Source organism: Peromyscus californicus, unplaced genomic scaffold, assembly GCF_007827085.1.
Source record: "Peromyscus californicus insignis strain IS unplaced genomic scaffold, ASM782708v3 Scaffold_9__1_contigs__length_137607984, whole genome shotgun sequence".
Taxonomy (NCBI): Eukaryota; Metazoa; Chordata; class Mammalia; order Rodentia; family Cricetidae; genus Peromyscus; species Peromyscus californicus.
The window spans coordinates 74,525,428-74,545,555 of NW_026294617.1; the positions used below are offsets into that span (position 1 = coordinate 74,525,428).

A 20,128-nucleotide genomic window follows, 5' to 3' on the forward strand; every position below is an offset into this window, starting at 1 on the left:
AACACATCAATCATCACAAATTGCTCAATAACTCTGGAATGTTCGTTTCTATTCCTGTTCCCGTCTCCGTTTTCTTGGCCGGGCTTCTATCTTAACACTTGCTATCACATTTAAACGAGGCTTTTAAAGATGCTTTCCCTCCATGGAGCCTAAAGCCCCATTCTCCATGTACAGTGGGGTCAGAAATATCTGACTTTGGGTTTCGGGTCTGCAGCTCACGATGCTGTAGGGAATTCAGTCGGCCTGCCTTTTAGGCAATTGAGACATTTATTGACACGTCTCCCACATTCCATCTTACGACTTTTAAAGGGTGAGTGGGGTCTCCCGTGGTAGCACCCCCAGATATCTATGCAGGTCCTGCTCAGTTTCTATACTGGACACGCAACTTACTCGTGTCTGTGGCATGTCAAGGGCGTGCAACCAATCAGCTTGAGGAAGGCTTCCTCGGAAGCCAATCAGAGCCTAGGGAAGTGACCTCACCCAAGGGAGCGCTGTGTGGGCGAGGAAGCATCTCTTAGAGATGTGAGTGTCCCTAAATCACTCCCTTCCTCCCCACCCTCCTTACTTCCTGGAGGATAACACCGCCTACCCCCTTCCCCAAAGTAGAGTGAGAAAGGCTAACTAAATTCCACAAAGGAAAAGAACTGAAAGAGAAACTGCAAGCCATACACTCGCTTTGGGAGTGGAGAACAGGTTATTTAGGGTTCCCTAAATATGCCTTTCAAAGTGGGCTCTCCGGGTCCTGGAAGAGAGCTGTGTAAGCCGAAAACGGTGTGCCACTCCTCTCTCTGGCCCCTGGCTTTCTTGACTCTGCAATAGCTGCAATCATTTGTAAATAAGGACACGATCAAGGTCAAGTGTGAGAAAGAGAGGGCTGTGTCCTTGTGGACGTGCCTGAATACACAAGTTCCTGTGCCCGTGCTGGAGACCAAGGACCGGGGCAGGCAGCTGGTCTGTGGGAGACCCCGTGCTCTTCCCCAGAGTCGCTTTCAGACAGCGTGGCGGGAGATTTCCTGAGCGCCCACTGTCGGGGGAGAGAGGTCAAGGACAAGGTCCCAGCGGCACACAGCACAAGCGGGACACTGGGGACACACGCCTGGGATCCCAGCTGCTTGGGGGGCTGAGAGTTTAAGGCCTGTTTGGGCTACAGAGTCAGTTCAAGGCCAACTTGGGCAACTTATCAAAACACTGTCTCAGAATAAAAAAATATATAAAGAGTTGGGGACATGGCTTAGTAACGGAACACTTGCTTAGCGTTTGTAAGGCTGTAAATTCAATCCTCAGTACTTGGGGCAGGGTGGAGGGTGTGTGTGTGTGTGTGTGTGTGTGTGTGTGTGTGTGTGTGTGTGTGAATGACTTGACTGGACATCCCCTTCAGAAAGCCTTTCCTCCCCCACTTCCGGGTAGACATCACTCTGAGTAGAGAGACAGATACAAACACTTTATTTACAAACACAAAACAGGCCTTACTCCTCTTGACTGTCTCCACCCCAAGTGTGTCCATAAAGGCTTATAAAAGTTGGGTAGAAGTGTGTCCACAGCTGTGTCCACTCTAACAACAACCCCACTCTAACAACAACCCAGTTACACTCCAACTCTTCTTTCATACTAAGATACCAGTCCTCTCCCCACATGGAGAGGCGACACAGATGTGAAGGGCAAGGAAGGTGGCTACTTGTTACATCTGTCAGCACGCCCCAGGGAGCACACAGGCCCCCGGATTCCAACTAAATGCTTTCCTCCCCAAAGGAAATAATAGGAAGTTTGGTGTGGTGGTGTACCCCACTAATCTCAAGACTTGGGAGATGGAGGTAGGAGGATCAAGAGTTCAAGGCCAACCTCACCTACATACTGAGTTCCAGGCCAGCCTGAGCTACGTGAGATCCTATCTCAAAAACAATAATAACAAAAACAGGACAAACCCTAAATCATTTTAGAGCCTATATCTCAAGTCAAGGAAGACACACGGGCCAGGTTTTCAGTATATAGCCTCATCCATATTGTCATCACTGTCACCTCCAAAGTCCTCTCCATTGTCAAAATACGACATGATGTAATCAGTTTCCTGAAACGTAAAAAGAAGCAAAGATCAGCAATGATTTCGGAGTTCTTCTTCCCCATCTTTTTCCAGGCTCTCTCCCTCCCAGACACAGCTTTCCAGGTCTGGGACACCCCAGACAAGTGTCAAAAGTGAGTTTTATTTTTTATGTGTCCGTGTGGCTTGTCAGCACCTGTGGCTGTGTGCTGCTTGCATGCCTGGCGCCCTCAGGTGCCGGAAAATGGCATCAGATGCTCTGGAACTGGAGTGACAGGTGGTTGTGAGCTGCCATGTGGGCACCAGGGATGGAGTTTGAGTCCGTTGGAAAAGCAGCAATTGCCCTTAACCACTGGGCCACCACTCCAACCCCATGCCATTTAAATTTAAATTATATTTATTTATTTGTGTTCGTGACCATGTGTGTATGGGTGCATGTGCATGTGTGTATGCCCTGACACACGCATGGATGTCAGAGGACACGCACAGGAATCAGTTCTGTCCTTCACAGAGTGGGTTCCGGGGACTGAACTCAGGTCCTCAGGCTTGGCAGCAAGCACCTGTGCCCTCTGAGCCCTCTCGTCCACCATGTTATGTGTTTTGAGAATAGGCCAGAGGCAGATGAAATAGAGCCATGGGTGGCGTTGTCACTCTAGGCCCTGTACCTCTGAGACCATCTCCTGTGTAAGAATTGAGAGTGGGATGGCTCAGTACAAAAGGAGCTTTGTGCCAACCTGCAGGACCTGGGTTCAATCCCCAGAACCCACATGGTAGAAGGAGAGAACCAACTCCCACAGGTTGTCTTGTGATCTCCACACATGTGCCGTCACACATACACACACACACACACACACACACTGAAAAAACAAATCAAAAAACTCTTTTGTATCATAAATCTGGTGGTGTACTCCTGTAATCCCAACACTAGGAAGTAGAAGCGGGAGGATTTCTGGGAGTTCTAGGCCAGCCTGGCTTACATAGTGAGACCCTGACTCAAAAACGAAACACAAAAACAAAACAAATGTGCTCGCTTCGGCGGCACATACACTAAAATTGGAATGACACAGAGATTAGCATGGCCCCTGTAAAGGTAAATTCAAACAGCAGTCCATATTTTTCCCACTTGAGCATAAAAATACCAACAACCGCCGGGCCGTGGAGGCACAGGCCTTTAATCCCAGCACTCAGGAGGCAGAGGAAGGTGGATCTCTGTCTGTGAGTTTGAGGTCAGTCTGGTCTACAGAGTGAGATCCAGGACAGACACCAAAACCACACAGAGAAACCCTGTCTCGAAAAACCAAGAGAGAGAGACAGAGAGAGAGAGAGAGAGGGGCAGAGAGAGACAGACAGACAGAGAGAGACAGACAGACAGAAGAGTCCAGAGTTTGGGAGGGGAAAAGAGAGGTCTGAGGGAGAGGGAAGAGCAGCAGTCCCCTTCACCTCTTCGTGCTCTTCTTCATCATATTCCTCTTCTTCTCCTTCTTCCTTTTCTTCCTCTTCCTCTTCCTCTTTCTCTTCCTCTGAAGTCACTTCCTCCTCTTTCTTCTCCAGAGTCTCATGTGAGGATGAACAGGAAGAGAAGCTCACACTCAGCTAACACAGGGGGAACCGAGGCCCTAGGGGCCTGGAGTCCAGCTGTCTATCATAGGTCCTCCTCACCTCTAGTCTCTGTATTGTCTCCTCCTCATCTTCCGTGGTCTTGGGGGGCCTCTTGGGGAGTATAATGGTGGTCCCTGTTTGGAGGATCAAAAAGTGAACCTTTGGGAAGCAAATCTCCTAACTAGCTTTATTTCCAGTTTTAAAACTGTGTGTGTGTGTGTGTGTGTGTGTGTGTGTGTGTGTGTGTGTGTGTGTGTTGTGTGCTCAAGGAGACCTGAAGAGGGCACTGGATCCCCTGCAGCTGGAGTTACAGGCAGTCGTGAGCTGCCCGGTGTGAGTGAAAGCTGTACGTGCGCTTAAGGACTGGGCCACTCTCCACTCTCAGGTTCTTCTTTCTTTTTCTTTTTCACAAAATGTTTTGTTGTATGTTATGTGTGTGTGTGTGTGTGTGTGTGTGTGTGTGTGTGTGTGTGTGTGTGTGTGTGATGTGGAAGTTAGAATGGGCTCTTCTTTCCACTCTGTGAGCTCTAGGGATTTGGCGGTGTCTTTATCAGCTGAGCAATGTCTCCTGCATCCGGGCTCTCTGCAGCGCCCTCTGGCAGCCAACATGCCACTCTGCTGCCCTCCCGTGGTTACTGTGGCAGCGGCCGTGAGCCCTCACCCTTCTCCTGGTTCACTCACGTTCCTTCTGTAGCTTCCGAACTCGAATCTTGAGCTCCCGGGGTAGCCGCCGCCAATCTGGGGACAGTGAGAGTGTGGAGGTCAGCAGGACCCTGTCTGGGGCGTCCGTGAGCCACGACTAAGGGGCAGGGGAGGATTTAAAGGACAGGAGGGAGGGGCTGGATTGAAGTCTGGTGGCACGGTTAACAGAACCCGAGAGTGTTGAGAGCACATCTAAGAGTCTAGTTTCTAGATGCTGCGCAGGAAAGGGAGGGCGGTGGTTCCAGGTACCTCAAGGCACCTCTGAAGAAGGGCATTCGGTGAGGGCTAGTCACCTACCAGGGTTCCAATCGATGGCATTGTCAATCGGCCCAGACATCTGATACTTGTCTGAGTAACGTTCCACATCTGAGGGGTCAGGAGTCAGAGTATTATCCGTAGGAAAAAAAAATTGTTCCTAAGGGTCTACCCCTCTTAATTCTATTAATTATTGATCGCCCCACTCCAAACCCAGTGGGGTGAGTTTCAGTGAAGACCTTCCCTTTCCAACCTGCCTTTGTTACACTTCGCCTTCGTGCAGACTGCTCTTCTGAGAGGCAGCGTGCTTCACTGGACAGTACACACCAGGATAAAAAGCAGGGGTTCAGTCTTCTCCTTCCCTCTTACTAATAGGGCTAGCTTGGTGAGTCTCCCACCTCTGGGAGCCTTCAGCTCTCAAGGCCTCAGTGTTAAAGCCTTAACTGCCAATACTAGAAGACTGTCCTTCCTCAGCACGGGTAATTATATGTTATTCCAAGCTTGCCATCTTCGGTCTCCTGCTCTCACTAGTGAAGGGAAAATGCTCGGCATAGGCAGGGTTCTGAGACCTAGCATAGGGTCCTTCAACCAGTTCAGAGGCGGCCGAGTTGTGGTAAAGTTTGTACTGCACCCCCACTAGACGCACGAGCTGCTAATGCTTCAATGTCCTATCAGCCCCGAGATTAAGGTTCGATTCAAATCTCGAGTAAGCCGATGCGGTTCAGACACAGAGGGAATCTTAATGCTCTCTCCATTAGACAGTGGACATCCTGAGTCGCCCTGGTCCCCAAGGGTGCTGGGCATGGGCACTGACCTCTCTTGGGGACAGCTGGCCGGATGAAGTATGGGAGCTGCCTCATGGCCCCACGCAGCTCTTGCTTCAGAGCCAGGACATACTCCCCTTCCTCTCCTGCGGGCAGAGGCACTGGGTGGAACTCCAAGGGCTGAGGAGGCACAATGGTTAGCTTAGGACGAAACCGCTGCAGAAAAACCTTAAAGGGCCTTCCCCTAAGTTGAATCCATTGTTCCCTGTAAACAGAGGGCCAGAGGAATGGGAGGCCAATATGGCATCTTTTGAAAGCTGGGGAGTGGGGAGTATGAATGTCTGGAAAGCGCCTTCTGTGGGTCAGGACTCTGGAGACAGAGGGACAAAATGAGGGCAGCTTATGATGGGCCAGGAGGATTCCGTGGTCACATGTAGTCGGTGGGGGGCACGTGGGAGTCTTGGGAAAGGAAGGGAGACACTCACAGGGAAGAGCGGAGAAGGCTGTAGAGTGGGTGGGGGCAAAGCTTCACCCTTCCCAATGCCCACAGCCTCCATGTTGAAGGTCAACTGGCCTCGGCCACGACCCCGGCCCCCACCCCGGCTGGCCATGGTGGAGGGGGGCCTGGATGCTCCGAGATCCAGTGAGAAAAACCTAATAAAGACAAAAACAAAGAGATAAAGAAGTACATGGAGCTAAATGACACCCGATGTTCTATGTCAGGTGACTTTTTTCTCAATGCTGAGGTTCAAACCGGGACCTTTCTCATGCTAGGTAATACTCTATGTCTGAGCTATATTCCAAATTGTTTCTCGGTGACACTTAAAAAAGCCAATGGTGATGGGCAGTGGTGGTGTATGCCTTTAATCTCAGCACTTGGGAGGCAGAGGCAAGCAGATCTCTGAGTTTGAGGCCAGCCTGGACAACAGACAAAGTTCCAGGACAGTCAGGGCTACACAGAGAAACCTTATTTTGAGAAAAAAAGAAAGCAACATAAATAAATGATAAAGGATATAATTAATTAACTAATTAATAAATAAAACATCAAATTAGGAGTGATGCTACAAACCTGTAATCCCAGCCCCACACTTGGAAGGCTCAGGCAGGAGGATTGCAAGTTTGAGGCTAGCCTGGTCTACATAGAGTTCCAGGCTACTCAGGGTTGAATAGCAAGATCATGTCTCAAAAATAAACAAATAGGGATCTGGAGAGATCGTTCAGTGGTTAAGAGTATGCCCTGCTTTTTGCAGAGGAATGGAGTTTAGTTCCCAGTACTTGTATCTGGTAGCTCCCAACCATTTGTAAACCCAGCTCCAGGGAATCTAACACCCTTGTCGGGCCTCCATGGGCATGGGTGCCTGCTCGCTCTCTCTTGCGCTCTCTCTCTCTCTCTCTCTCACACACACACAACTTTAAAACATTAAAAACAATTTTATTTACGTGCATTGGTGCTTTGCCTGCATGTATATCTGTATAAGGGTATCGGGTACCCTGGCACTGGAGTTACAGACAGTTGAGAGCTACCATGTAGATGGTGGGCACTGAACCTAGGTCCTCTGGGAGAACAGCCAGTGCACTTAACTGCTGAGCCATCTCTCCAGCCCCCTTTAAGACATTTTTAAAAAATACTTTAAAAGGGGGGTTGGAGAGCTAACTTGGTGCCTAAAAGTATATGCTGCTCCTGCAGGGGACCTGGGTTTGGTTCCTACCTCTCACATCAGGAATTCCCAACTGCCTGTAACTCCTTTCCAGGAGATCCAATGCCCTTATACAGCCTCCATAGACATTTCACACACGGGGTTCCTACAGGCAAGTAGGCACACACACATAAGTCAAGTTAATATTTTAAAAGATTTTAAAGCATGAAAATTAATAAATTTTGGCTACAGAGTTGTCTCAGTGGTTAGGAGTGGGAACTGCTCTTCTAGATGAATTTGATTCCCAGCACTCACAAAGGTTGGCTTCTAACCTCCCATAGCTCTAGCTCCAGGGGAGCCAATGCCTTTGACCTTCATGGGCACCTGAATTCATGTGCACACACACAGACCTATAATAATAAAATAAATCTTTTTATTTTTGAGATTTTTGTGTTATTTTACATGTATGAATGTTTTGCAGGTATGTATGTGTACCGTGTGTAGTGCCTAGGAAGGCCAGAAGAGGGCATTGTTTCTCCAGAGACTGGAATTACAGATGGTCGCTGTGCCTGATGAGGAGCTGGGACTTGAACAGAGCTCTTAAACCCCACAATAAGAAAAATCAATATTAGATTATAATCTCCAAGTACAAAGTAAATGTCCATCAGCACATAGTGATATAAATAACTGGGAAAAGACCAATGTCCCATGCAGAATTTTAAACAAACTATATAGATAGTCCAAACTAAAACATAAACCAAAGCATGTAGATATCCCATGCTAACAGGACAGGAGCGTAATTCCTGATTCATAAGTGTGAGTTCCCACATGCTTTTGGTAAATTGGAGGGTATAGAGTAACTTTCTAGTGGACATCCTGCCAGCCAGATGGCCAAGGTCAACATCAACAGCAGTAACTCACGTGGGTAATACACATTCTTTTTTTTTTTTTTTTTTTTTTGGTTTTTCGAGACAGGGTTTCTCTGTCCTGGATCTCGAGCTGTAGACCAGGCTGGCCTTGAACTCACAGAGATCCGCCTGGCTCTGCCTCCCGAGTGCTGGGATTAAAGGCGTGCGCCACCACCGCCCGGCGTAATACACATTCTTAACAGGATATAAAGACATTTGTGGGGGCTGGAGAGATGGCTCAGTGGTTAAGGGTACTGGCTGCTCTTCCAGAGGTCCTGAGTTCAATTCCCAGTAACCACATGTTGGCTCACAACCATCTGTAATGAGATCTGGCGCCCTCTTCTGGCCTGCAGGAATACATGCAGGCAGAACACTGTATACACAATAAATAAATCTTTAAAAAAAAAAAAAAAAGACATTTGTTTCTCTTCTTGCTTTGTTGACTGATAGGGTCTCTGATAGGCCAGGTTGGCCTGAAACTCACTATGTAGCAGACAGTGACAGTGACCTGTGATCTGGGACTACAAGCCAGCAGCCTCCTTCCCGTTCTCCTCCTCTTCTCCTTCCATCCTTCCTTGACAAGGTGTCCTTATGTAGCCCAGGCTGTCCTTGAACACTCAACTTCCCAAGTGCTACACACCTCCATGCATGTGACAGATTTGAAATGCTACCTTTACCTCTGTGTCACCGTTCCCAACACGCTTAAGTCTAGTTTAGTCAGTGAAAAACAATGGCTTCCAACAGAGGGCTAGCCTGCAGCACGTCTGACCAGTTCTCTTCAAAACTGTCAAGATTATAACAAATAAGAAACTGAGAAACTGTCATAGCTCACAGGAGCCCAGGGGGATGAGATAAAATGTAATGGGGTATTCTAGATGGGATCGTGACACATGAAAAGACCATTATATAAAAACTGAAGAAATCTGAATTGTAGTGTGAATCCTAATTGGTCTTAAAAATAAAAACCTGGAGCCAGATATCGGGGTAAATGCTGAAAGATCAGAGAGACAAAGGAGCCAGCCACAGCCACCTCTTACCTCGCAATTCCTCAGCCTGAAAGGGGTGAGCTCCAGGCTCCTCCCACCTCAACTTGCTCTCTCCGCCCAGCCATATCATTTTCTGTTTCCTCCTTCCTGGTGCTGGGATTAAAAGTGTGTGTCACCTCTATGGTTAACTAGTGGCTAGCTCCACACTCTGATCTCCAGGCAAGCTTTATTTGTTAGAGCACAAACAAACTATCACCACATTGAATGGAATGTGAACCTTGAAAAATAATAATACACCAGGCAGTGGTGGCTCACACCTTTAATTCCAGCACTTGAGGAGGCAGAAGCAGGTGGATCTCTGTGAGTTTGAGGCCAACCTGGTCCTCAGATTGAATTCCAGGACAGCCAGGGCGACACAGAGAAACCCTGTCTCAAAAAGAAAAGAAAAAATATCCCCATAGTATAGTGGTTCATTAATTGTAACAAATGCATTATAGTAATATACAACATTAATAATGGGAAACTGTGTACCGGGATATATGGAAACTCTGGGGGTTATCTGCCCATTTTTGTTTTATTTTATCTTATTATTTTGCAGTATTGGAAGTTGAATGCAAGGCCTTCCACATTCTAAGAGAGCACTCAGTGGGCACACTACCTCCTTAGCTCTGTACACATTGTTTTGTTCAGGTGGTTGGCTTTCACGTGTTCCTCTTCCTTTCTGTCTGTGTATTCAGTTTTTCCTATAAGGTATGAACAGTTCTTTTATAATAAGAGAAAATTACTAGGTAGGCATTGTGGCTGGAGCACTTGGGGGGCTGAGGAAAAAGGACAGCTAAGGAGTCTGGGGCTAGCCTGGGCTACACAGATACTTCCAAACTCATGATCCTCCTTGCCTTTACCTCCCAAGTTCTGAGATTACAAGTATGTGCCAACATGAGCAGCCAATAAATAAAATTATTGATTTAAAATTTTAACCACGGGTCCAAGGAGAAGTCTCAGTGGGTGAAGGCCCTTGTCATGCAATCTTACAACCTGAGTTTGATTCATGGAGCCGATGGGAAACAGAGACAGGAGATTGGGGGAAGGTTATAGGCTAACTAGCTTGAAGTTCACCGCTCAGTGGTTAGAGAACCTTGCCTCAACAAGGTGGAAGAGAGGGGGACAGATGAGGTCAGAGAACTTGGAGAATTCTCTCTCTCTCTCAGACACACACACACACACACACACACACACACACACACACACACACACAAGTAAAAGTTTAAAAACTGAACTAAATGTAAATATATTACATATCTTCTATACAGAATCGTACGTAAGACTAATCTATACCAGGAAGAAGATGGGTATCTGAGGAGGTAGGAGAGTGAGTACCATGAAAAAAAGTGGGAGAAAAAGATAGCTTTTGAGAGAGAGAGGACATTTCACAGCGACTCAGGACAGCAATCTTGTCACCCTGTCTTTGGCTCCTTTCAAGAAAGAGGAGTATGCAGCTGGCTGAGGTCTCTTTCCTTTGACAGCTCCAGCTCCAGCTGTGGAGGAGCGTGGTTCTGATGGCAGGGCAATGGGGAGCTAAGAAAAGACCAAGAACTTGGAGGCTAGACAACTCTAACCCCATTTCCACATACTCACACACTCAACAAGTCATCACCAAAGACACGGAGGAAAATCGACAATACTATTTAATGCAGGCATCAGTGGTGGAGGTCAGAAACTAGACAACATGGCTCCTCCCCTCTGGGCTCGGGAATCTGTAATGAATCCATTTACGATGATAACGCATGGTACTGTAAACCCACTCAAAACCTACAGCTGCGGAGATCAAAGGTCCCAGTGGGGCAGTCACTGACTTTGTTCTGCTAAACACCTCCTAAATAACTATGTTTTCAACTCATGGGTTAGTGCTGACGTCGGCTTTGGTCAGAGGAACAGCTGTTACAGTCAGTGGTGACACCAGAGACTGCTCAAAGTACAGAGAATACAGGACTTGTCGGTTGTCACGCCATAAGACACCAGTGTCACCCACTCTAAGGCTCAGGAACTTAACAAAAGGGAGGAAAGGCTGCAGTGTGTGGAACACTGATTTCTGGACATGGCATGGCTGTGAACCCTTGAACTCACAGCAAGTGTGATTAATGACACAAGATCGGCACAAGACTGGGTCTGTTCATGTCCTGTCTCCGAAGGGAGGGATCATGAGGACCTACTCCTCCCCAAGAATTTATAAGATGTGAGCAGCTGATGGCAGAAACTACGGGGAGAGGTATTTTCTCCAGTGGTGTAGCCACTGGCAAGGTTCTCAAGCTCCTATAAAGAAACCCTCCCTGAGCCTGGCCGGGTGGCGCACACCTTTAATCCCAGCACTCGGGAGGCAGAGGCAGGTGGATCTCGGTGAGCTTAGGTCAGCCTGGTCTACACAGAGATCTCCAAACCAGCCAAGGCTACATAGTGAGATCTTGTCTTAGAAAAAAAAAGAAAGAAAAAAGAAAATAAATAATTTCCTATGCGCCATAAACAACCCTAATGAAACTGATTGCATCACACACTGAAAAGACACAAAAGCACCAGAGACTCTAAGTGGGAAGAAGAGGGTCAGCAGGAATGGGAGAGGGACAAGAAAGGGTAACTCTGTGTGTGTGTGTGTGTGTGTGTGTGTGTGTCAGAGACAGAGACACACAGAGAGAGAGACAGAGAGAGAGAGAGAAGGAGGGAGGGAGAGAGAGAGAGGATGTGATTAAATAAGCTGTACATAGATGATTGGAGCCCATCTATTAAAATGTCATAATGGAACCCATTGTTGTGTATTAACATGCACTAATAAAAACATTAAGAAGAGATTCCCGAGGAAATTCCAAGCCTCCTATAATGTGGCTCAGATCTGCTCTATTAACATCAGCCGTCCCTAATGCTCCTGAGTGCGCGGTGCTTTCCCCACACACCAGCTTGCACACCATACACTCAGGTTAGACACACCTTTGTACTCTAGTAAAAGTTACTAAAGAGCACATTTCAACAAAACATACAAGAAAAAACCAACCCTACCAACAACTCCATGGTGTTTGAGGAAGGCAGAGCTGGGTGTGGGAGCACATGCCTGTGATCCTAGCACTTGAGATGTAAAGGCAGGATGCTCTGGAGTTCAAGGCCATCCTAGGCTACACAGTGAGTTTCAGGCCATCTCAGGCAACGTGAGTTCCTGCCTCAAAACACCAAAACCAACCAAACAAACAAAAGTCCAAGTTCTGTCAGGTCCTAGGTACATAAACTCTGATTCTTTCTTTGTCTGTAAAATGGGAATAATATTAAACCCACCATCTTAGTTACTTTTAAATTGCTGTGAAGAGACACCATGACCAAGGCAACTTATAGAAGAGACTTTATTGGGGGCTTACAGTTTCAGAGGGTGAGTCCATGCCCATCATGGCAGGGATGGCAGCAGACAGGCAGGGATGGCACAGGAGCAGTAGCTGAGAGCTCACATCTCATCCATAAGCATGAGGCAGAGAGAGAGAGAAAGCTAACTGGGAACAATGAGGGCTTTTGAAACCACAAAGCCCACCCCCAGTGGCACACCTCCTCCAACAACGCCACACCTACTAATCCTTCCCAAACAGGTCCACCAACTGGGGACCAAGCATCCAAGTATATTTGCCTCTGGGGGCTATGCTCACTCAAACCACAACACCTACTATGTGCCATGAAGTTGCAGAACGTTAACAAAACACCTGTGCACCCCTGGTGCTTCCTACATGGAGTTTATATTCTGGTGGAGCCATCAGTTTACAAATAAGAGATTAAGCCACGAGAGTAGGTGAGGTCCCAAAATGAGATGATATAGTGAGCAGTCCTGGGGCACTCTAATTCTGTATTTGTAGTAAATATGATAAGATGTAATACCGTGTTAGAACTCTTGCAGATCTAAATGGAAAAAAAAAATCCCCTCCAAAAGAAATGCTTGCTGGGGATGTTTCTCCAGGATTTACCCCTTGTTCAGGAGGTGAAAGGCCCCAGGATCAAGCCCCTGGTACTAGACAGGAAAAATAGCAAGATGGGCTTTTGTTGGCTGGGTGGTGGCGGTGGTGGTGGTGGTGGTGGTGGTGGCGCACACCTTTAATCCCAGCACTGGGGAGGTAGAGGCAGGTGGATCTCTGTGAGTTTGAGGCTAGCCTGGGCTACAGAGTGAGTTCCAGGAAAGGCGCAAAGCTACATAGAGAAAACCTGTCTCGAAAAAACAAAAAAAACAAACAAACAAAAAAAGACGGGCATGTTGTAGACGTCTGTAACGCTGGCACTAGAGAAGCCGGAACTGCAAACTCTGGGCAGGTCCAGGCTACACGGTAAAGATATCGTCTCAAAAAACCCAAACCCAATCGAAATAAAACAAAACAGACCAAGGCTGGACATGGTGTCGAGTACCTTTAATTCTAGCACTTGAGGCAGAGGCAGGTGGATCTCTGTGAGTTCAAGGCCAGCCTGGTCTACAAAAGAGTTCCAGGCCAGCCAAAGCTACATAGTGAGACCCTGCCTCAAAACAAACAACAACAACAATAAGGGACAAAGAATATAAACAGAAAGTTGACAAAATAATGGTCAATAAAACCATTTAAAAATATATCTCTATCTATCTATCTATCTATCTATCTATCTATCTATCTATCTATCATCTATCTATCTATCTACCTACCTATCTACTTGAAACAGGCTGTCTCTACATAGCGCTGATTGTTCTAGAACTACGTAGACCAGGCTGGCCTCACACACAGATCTGCCTACCTCTGCCTCCCAAGTTCCAGAGTTAAAACCTCTTGTGGGTTATGTGCATGTGAGTGCTGGTGCCCATGGAGGCCAGCAGGGTCAGATTCCCCTGTAGCTGGAGCTGCAGACGGGTTCTGGGAAATAACCTGGGTCCTCTGTGAGAGCAGCATACCCTCTTAACCACTGAGCTGTCTGTCTGGCCCTGCTTTAAAAAATAGTTTTGTATGTATGTGTGTGGACAGTGTGTGTGTGTGTGTGTGCATGTGTTTGCGTGTGAAGGTGCACGTGGGCTGTGATGCGTGTGGAGGTCAGAGGACAACTTTGGGTGTGGTCTTCACCCTCTGCTGCTTTGGAGGCAAGGTCTTTCTTGTTTGTCATAGCTGGCCTGAGAGCTCCTGCGGTGTCACCCCCGCAGGCCGCCACATCTGTCCTGCTTTACACAGGATCCAGGGATACAAACCTAGGTTTTCCAGCTTGAGGTGAAAGTGTTTTTTATGGATTGAGCCATCTCCGCAGCCCAAGAAAACCATTTTCTACATAACAAAGGGACTAACCAAAATTAAAATGATAAAATAAAAAATAATCAGGCTGTGGTGAGGTTCCCCTCGGATGGACATTGGCTGTGCTGGTTAGATTTCTGTCAATTGGCACAAGCTAGGGCCATCTGGGAAGAAAGAATCTTAATTGAGAAAACGGTTCCATCAGATGGGCCTGTGGGCAAGTCTGTGAGGGCATTTTCTTGACTGATGATGTGGGAGGGCCCAGGGCACTGTGGGTGGTGCCACCACTGGGCGGGTGGTCTTGGGTTGTAGAGAAGAGAAGCTGAGAAAGCCATGGAGAGCAAGGCAGTCAGCAGCATTCCCCCAAGGCCTCTGCTTCAGCGTCTGCCTCCGGGTTCCTGCCTTGCTTCCTTCATGACAGACTGACTGGAATGTATAAACCAAATAAACACTTTCCTCCCTAAGTTGATTTTGGTCATAGTGTTTTATCACAGCAGTAGAAAGGAAACTAAAACACGAACACACCTCAATGGGAAGAGCAAACAACCTCTCAAGGTTTTTAATCTCAATCTAGAAACCCTACTGTTAAAACTGTGGACTATTCCTTTACACTGTGTGAATATGTCACTGTTACTGGGTTAATAAAGAAGCTGACTGGCCAATAGCTGGACAGGCAGAGGTTAGGTGGGACTTGCAGACAAAGAGAGAGCTTGAAGGGGAGGAGTAGCCGGGCGGCGGTGACGTACACCTTTAATCCCAGCATTTAGGAGGCAGAGGCAGGCGGATCTCTGTGAGTCTGAGGCCAGCCTGGGCTACAGAGCAACATCCAGGACAGGCACCAAAACTACACAAGACTAAACCCTGTCTTGAAAAACAAAACAAAACAAACACAAAAACAAAACAAAAAGGAGAAGAAGAAGAAGAAGAAGAAGAAGAAGAAGAAGAAAGAAGAAGAAGAAGAAGAAGAAGAAGAAGAAGAAGAAGAAGAAAAAGAAGAAGAAGAAGAAGAAGAAGAAGAAGAAGAAGAAGAAGAAGAAGAAGAAGAAGGGAAGGAGTACCTCAGAATCGAAAGGAGATGTGGAGAGAAGGAGATGAACTTGCCATAGTGAGAAAAGGCACCAAACCACATGGCAGAGTGTAGATAAGAAATATGGGTTAATTAAAAATGTAAGAGTTGGCTAGTAACAAGCCCGAGTTATTGGCCAAGCATAATAATAAATAATAATAAATCTCTATGTGGTTATTTGGGAACTAACTGGCAGGACAGAAAAGTCTGTCTACATAAAATAAAATCCATCCTAAATAATCACATATTCTGCAATAAAATATCAGAATGTTGGTTAAAGAGCTATTTATGGGAGCAAAAGTTGTGAAAATCCATCCTAAATAATCACATATTCTGCAATAAAATATCAGAATGTTGGTTAAAGAGCTATTTATGGGATCAAAAGTTGTGAAATACTAGGCATGGTGACGCATACCTACAGCCCTAGCACACAGGAGGCTAAGGTATCTAGGGAGTTCCAAGCCAGCCTGGGCTATATAGTGAGACTTTGTTTCAAACATCAAATTCTATAATGACATAAGTGGTCTAATGATAGATGATTTAAAAAACAAGCCATTTTAGAGTATTATCAGTTATCACAAATGTCATGACCTCAAGTTATATACAGGCAGAAGGAGGCTCATAATATGGAATGTGAGGGGCGAGGGGGAATATGATCTAAAGCCATGTTTATCTGTTATTTTCTTTTGTGTTTCCATTCTGGGTATAAAACTGAATTTGTGCGGCCCTATTTACTTATAAAACACACAAATTTATGCATGCATACAGAATAAAATGAGAATATCTATCAAGATGCAGTAACGGACAGGTAGATGGCCCAGCAGGTAAAGGCATTCACTGCATGACATGCAGGTCCAAGGACCTGAGCTCCATCCCTGGGACCACATAAGGGTGAAATGGAGACATCACCTCACAAAGCGGCCCTCCGATCTCGACAGAAGCGCTCTGGCACGTGTGTGTACAAGTACACGTAATAATAATAGAGTTTAAAATTGTAAAATACCGACCAGTAAATACTACATTAGGATTATGGGATAATGCACTCTTTTATTACTACATGTTTGCAAGTTGTATGGAATAAATGGGTATCCTACAATTAACAAGTAAAAAGGATGTTTTGTTTTTAAGAATGCAGGAGAGGGCTGGAGAGATGGCTCAGTGGTTAAGCACACTGCTGCTCTTCCATGGGACCCTGGTCTGATTCCCAGCACCCACATGATGGCTCACAACTGTCTGTAACTCCAGTTCCAGGGGATCTGATACTTTCTTTTGGATTCTGCAGGCACTGTGTACACAAACTGCACAGATACACACACACACACACACACACACACACACACACATTTTAAAAAGTGTAACATTGGTGCAATCTTCCTGTTTTACAATGGAAATGTAGAATACACTTCATTCCTCTGACCTCCACATGTGCGCCATGGCACACATTCCACCTAGCCCCACTAATAAATTAAGTTGAACAAATAAAGAAAAAATTAAATAGTGGGATAACTCGAAAAGAACTAGTGGGTTGTTTTGTTTTTTTTTTAACCAAAGATGTTGGCACAGAGGTATGGGTATAGCTCAGGGGCAGAGTTAATGCTTAGCATTTGTAAGGCTGGATTCACTCTTCACAGTTAAAATTATTATTATTTTTTTAATTTGGGGTGTAGTGGTGCAAGCCTGTTATCTCAGCCTTTCAGGAAGGCTGAGGCAGGAAGACCGTAAGTTGGAGGCCAGCCTGCTTGAGCTGCATAGCAAGAACCTGTCTCATAGTCACTCAGTAATTTATTGAACAGATTTTTAGCAGAGGGCTCACTGTGATCCTCATTGTCTAGCATTGCGTCTGGCATGTAGTAGGTGCTCAGTAAATACCTGCTGTTTGAACGACTGACTACATGAGTCCAAAGACCTTCCACACTTGAGACCTTGTGAGTCATACTGCCTCCCTTCCGGTTCTCTTTGCTGGTTTCCTTCTCTGGTCTGAGAGTAATTATAAAACATTAATGCAATAAACCACCAATTTAAAGGTCCTTAATTATAGACCATGTTGTCTTCTATTGTCCCCTTATTAGGAGATTAAATTTGTCCTCCTTGTCAAGAGCACTGGTTCCCACAAATCAATTCCATTCAATTAACGCTTATTGAGCACAATGTATTACCGACCACAATCTGTCTCACCAAACCTTCCGTCCAAATAGAAACTTCAAAAGAGAACCTGTAATCCTAGTACTTGGGAGGCTGTAGCAGAAGGGCAAGCTGGAGGCCAGTCTAGGCTACACAGCAGGAGTCTGCCAGTAAAAAGGACGGGCGGGATGAGAGAGAGGGAGGGCGAGCCCCACGAAAAGGTAAACACTCTTGCTGCCAAGTGGCCAGAAAACCTGAAAGTCGTGGCTCAAGTTGTCCTCTGACCTCCAGGCACAAGCCGTGGCACGCACGTCTACACACAAATACGCACACAAATAATGTGATTTTAAGAATGAAAGAGATCCCAAAAGTGCTAATCGGGCAGTGTCAGGCTGGGATCAATTAATCCTTCAAGAAAGGCGATCCAGGAGGAAAGCGGTGGGTAGGGGAGGGCGTTTCAGCTGACTTGATAGAGAGCAGGAGTCTGTCGGGCTCTTGACAGGGGGCTAGTGTTAATAGACGCGGGCGAGGCTGGCACCATTCTGAGCTACAAGGATGAGCCTTCCTCGCCTTCTGCTTTAATATCTGTCCCCAGGCACGACAGCAAGCCCTGTCTCTCTTTGATGTACAGTCAATAGAGCAATGGGAGCCGGGGGAGAAAGGGTGGGGATCCAGAAGGGGGCTGATCCGACAGGCTGACAGGAAGCGTTGTCTAGCTTGCTGTCGGCCCCGGAGGACTAATTTGGGAAGTACCGGACCAAACCGGGTCAGAGTCACCAAGTGGAAGCCTTACCTGCCGTCCCTCCCCCACTCGGGGCCCACGCAGCGGCCAACTTGAAATTCGCTTTTCTTCCTCCAGCCCGCGCCCTAGGCCCGCCTCCCCGAGCTCCCCATTGGTGCGTTTCCCGGCCAATCTTGGCGAGCGGAGGAGGGCGAGGCGAGGGGGCGGAGGGAGCGAGCCTCACCGGAACTGAGGCTTGGGAAGTGGGGCGCGCCGAGACCCGGGGCTGCCGTCTCCGTCTCAGCCCGGACGGAGCAGGCTCGGGATGGCAGGAGCCGGCCAGGATGACCTGCTGCTCAGAGCTCAGCCAGGCACGTGGCTGAGCCAGAAGAGGAGAATCGCTGCCGGGACACGGCCTCCTGGGTGGGGGAGACGGGAGTGCGGCTCGGCAGCGAGTTCGTTCCCAGCACCCGCCTGGAGGCTCCCAACCGCCCGGCTCCAGCGCCAGCGGCTCTGGCGCCCTCTTCTGGCCGTACGACGTGCGCGCCACCCCCACTCGAGCTCCTTTCTGAGTCAGTCCTTCCCTGACTTTCCGACCCTCTCATCAAACGCAGGCTCCAGCACCACCAATAAATACTTTAAAATATTTTTTTTAAAAAGACGGTCTGGCTACCCAGTCTAGGCTGGCTTTGAACTCCTACTTTTGCCTCTGCTGTTCCTGAGCGTGGGCTACCAAGCTCAGCTCATAAATGCTCCCCCCGCCCTCCACTCCCCCCCCCCCCCCCCCCCCCCCGTAGACTGGATCTGTGTCTTAAGAAGTGGGAGCAGGGAGGGGGCTTGGGGATCAGAGAAGTCGTTGGGGAGAGAAGGCAGGAACCCAGTGGGGTTCCTTTCTTTCTGTATTTTCCACTGCCCTTCAAGCCCCTTGGTAAAGGTGGAGCGGGGGGGGGGGGGGTAGGAAGAGGGACTCATGCTTTCACAGAGTAGAAAGAGGGAAATACTTCAGGAGGGAGAGGAAGCTAGGAGTAGTCAACAAGAACATGCCAGATGTCAGAGAAAATGGCCTTTAGACTGGGGAGTTGTTTGTGGGTGCAGTGCTGTGTCCAGTTTTTGGACTAGTACAAAAACATAGTTGTGAAACTTTGGGGGAACTTGCTTAACCTCATCACAAGAAGACAATAGTTCCCACCTTATAAAGGAGCTGTGAGGGTTGGAGATGATGTGTGCAGAGCACTCGGCACATCAATAACTAGTATAAGTGGGCGTTTTCCCTACAAACATTTCTCTTCCATTCCCAGTACCTTTTTTTTTTTTTTTGCATCTGTATATGGTGGCTTTTGCCATTTGAGTTCTCTAGGATCCTTGATAAGCTTTCCAAACCCTTAGTACCCATCCAATGCCCTCACTTCCCTTGGTACCTTCCAACTGGACACAAACTCATCCCTAAAATATGCAGATGGCAGCCTTGGTAACCATGGAGACAGGGCAGGTGGCACGCAGAGGCAGAGGCAGTGAGAGCAACAGATAGGACGAGACAAGGAGTGATTCAGGCAGGGACCTTCAAGCGAGACAGAGTAAGGAGACGTAAAGAGAGCACCGTGTAACAAGGGTTCAGTCATTTCTCTGCCCCTTGCCTCTCTCGTATAGAGACACTCCTTAAAATATGGGGCGAAAGGAATCTGAGAATGCCCCTTGCCCTAGAAATGCCCTGGGAGAGCCACCTTCCTCATTCCCAAGGGAACTGAGATCCAAGTGTGTCTGCGGTGTGGGATGTTGAGAGAGGTGCAGCGGGGGGCACACTGCTGTCTGATTCCAGGCTACACGCTCCCTGATATTTAAACTATGGGAAGGGAGCCACATCTCCTGCCTCTCTCTCTGAGCTGTGTGGACGCCGCTGCAGATCCCAACCGCCTCCCTACACCCCTCTCTCTGCACAGTGTGCCATATGCCGTGTGTGGCAGTCAGGTCTGGCATCCTGGATATCATGGAGATCTGCTCAAGCTCTACGAAGAATCAGAATCGGGATGGTTCCTGAATGGGTCGCCGGAGAGTCCCCTAAGGAGCGTTTAGGTTTGT

General features: G+C 47.6%; 1 protein-coding gene and 1 pseudogene across 2 annotated transcripts; one reads left to right on the top strand and one right to left on the bottom strand.

Moving 5' to 3' along the window:
• Positions 1–1,420: 1,420 nt before the first annotated feature.
• Polr3gl (RNA polymerase III subunit GL) lies at positions 1,421–18,523 on the bottom strand. Of its 2 annotated transcripts, none has more exons than XM_052731164.1 (8): positions 18,297–18,523; positions 5,841–6,009; positions 5,406–5,535; positions 4,634–4,702; positions 4,316–4,372; positions 3,695–3,768; positions 3,476–3,589; positions 1,421–2,065 (listed from the first exon to the last, which is right to left on the bottom strand). In XM_052731164.1, exons 2-8 carry the CDS (start codon positions 5,964–5,966, stop codon positions 1,979–1,981), a joined length of 657 nt encoding a protein of 218 aa, XP_052587124.1. In that variant the 5' UTR covers positions 5,967–6,009; positions 18,297–18,523; the 3' UTR covers positions 1,421–1,978. The 2 variants fall into 2 exon arrangements, with proteins under 2 accessions (XP_052587124.1, XP_052587123.1); XM_052731163.1 differs by lacking the exon at positions 18,297–18,523 and adding an exon at positions 18,125–18,249.
• On the top strand, positions 3,059–3,153 carry LOC128106782 (uncharacterized; annotated as a pseudogene).
• Positions 18,524–20,128: the final 1,605 nt, after the last annotated feature.

What these genes read in the sequence shown, in the direction of transcription:
- Polr3gl (XM_052731164.1), bottom strand. Translation starts at nt 5,966, where the DNA reads ATGGCCAGCCGGGGTGGGGGCCGGGGTCGTGGCCGAGGCCAGTTGACC. An exon ending in TGCCATCGATTGGAACCCTG is followed by an intron (nt 4,373 to 4,633) that starts GTAGGTGACTAG and finishes CACTGTCCCCAG; the next exon opens with ATTGGCGGCGGCTACCCCGG. An exon ending in ATGAAGAAGAGCACGAAGAG is followed by an intron (nt 2,066 to 3,475) that starts GTGAAGGGGACT and finishes TTTACGTTTCAG; the next exon opens with GAAACTGATTACATCATGTC.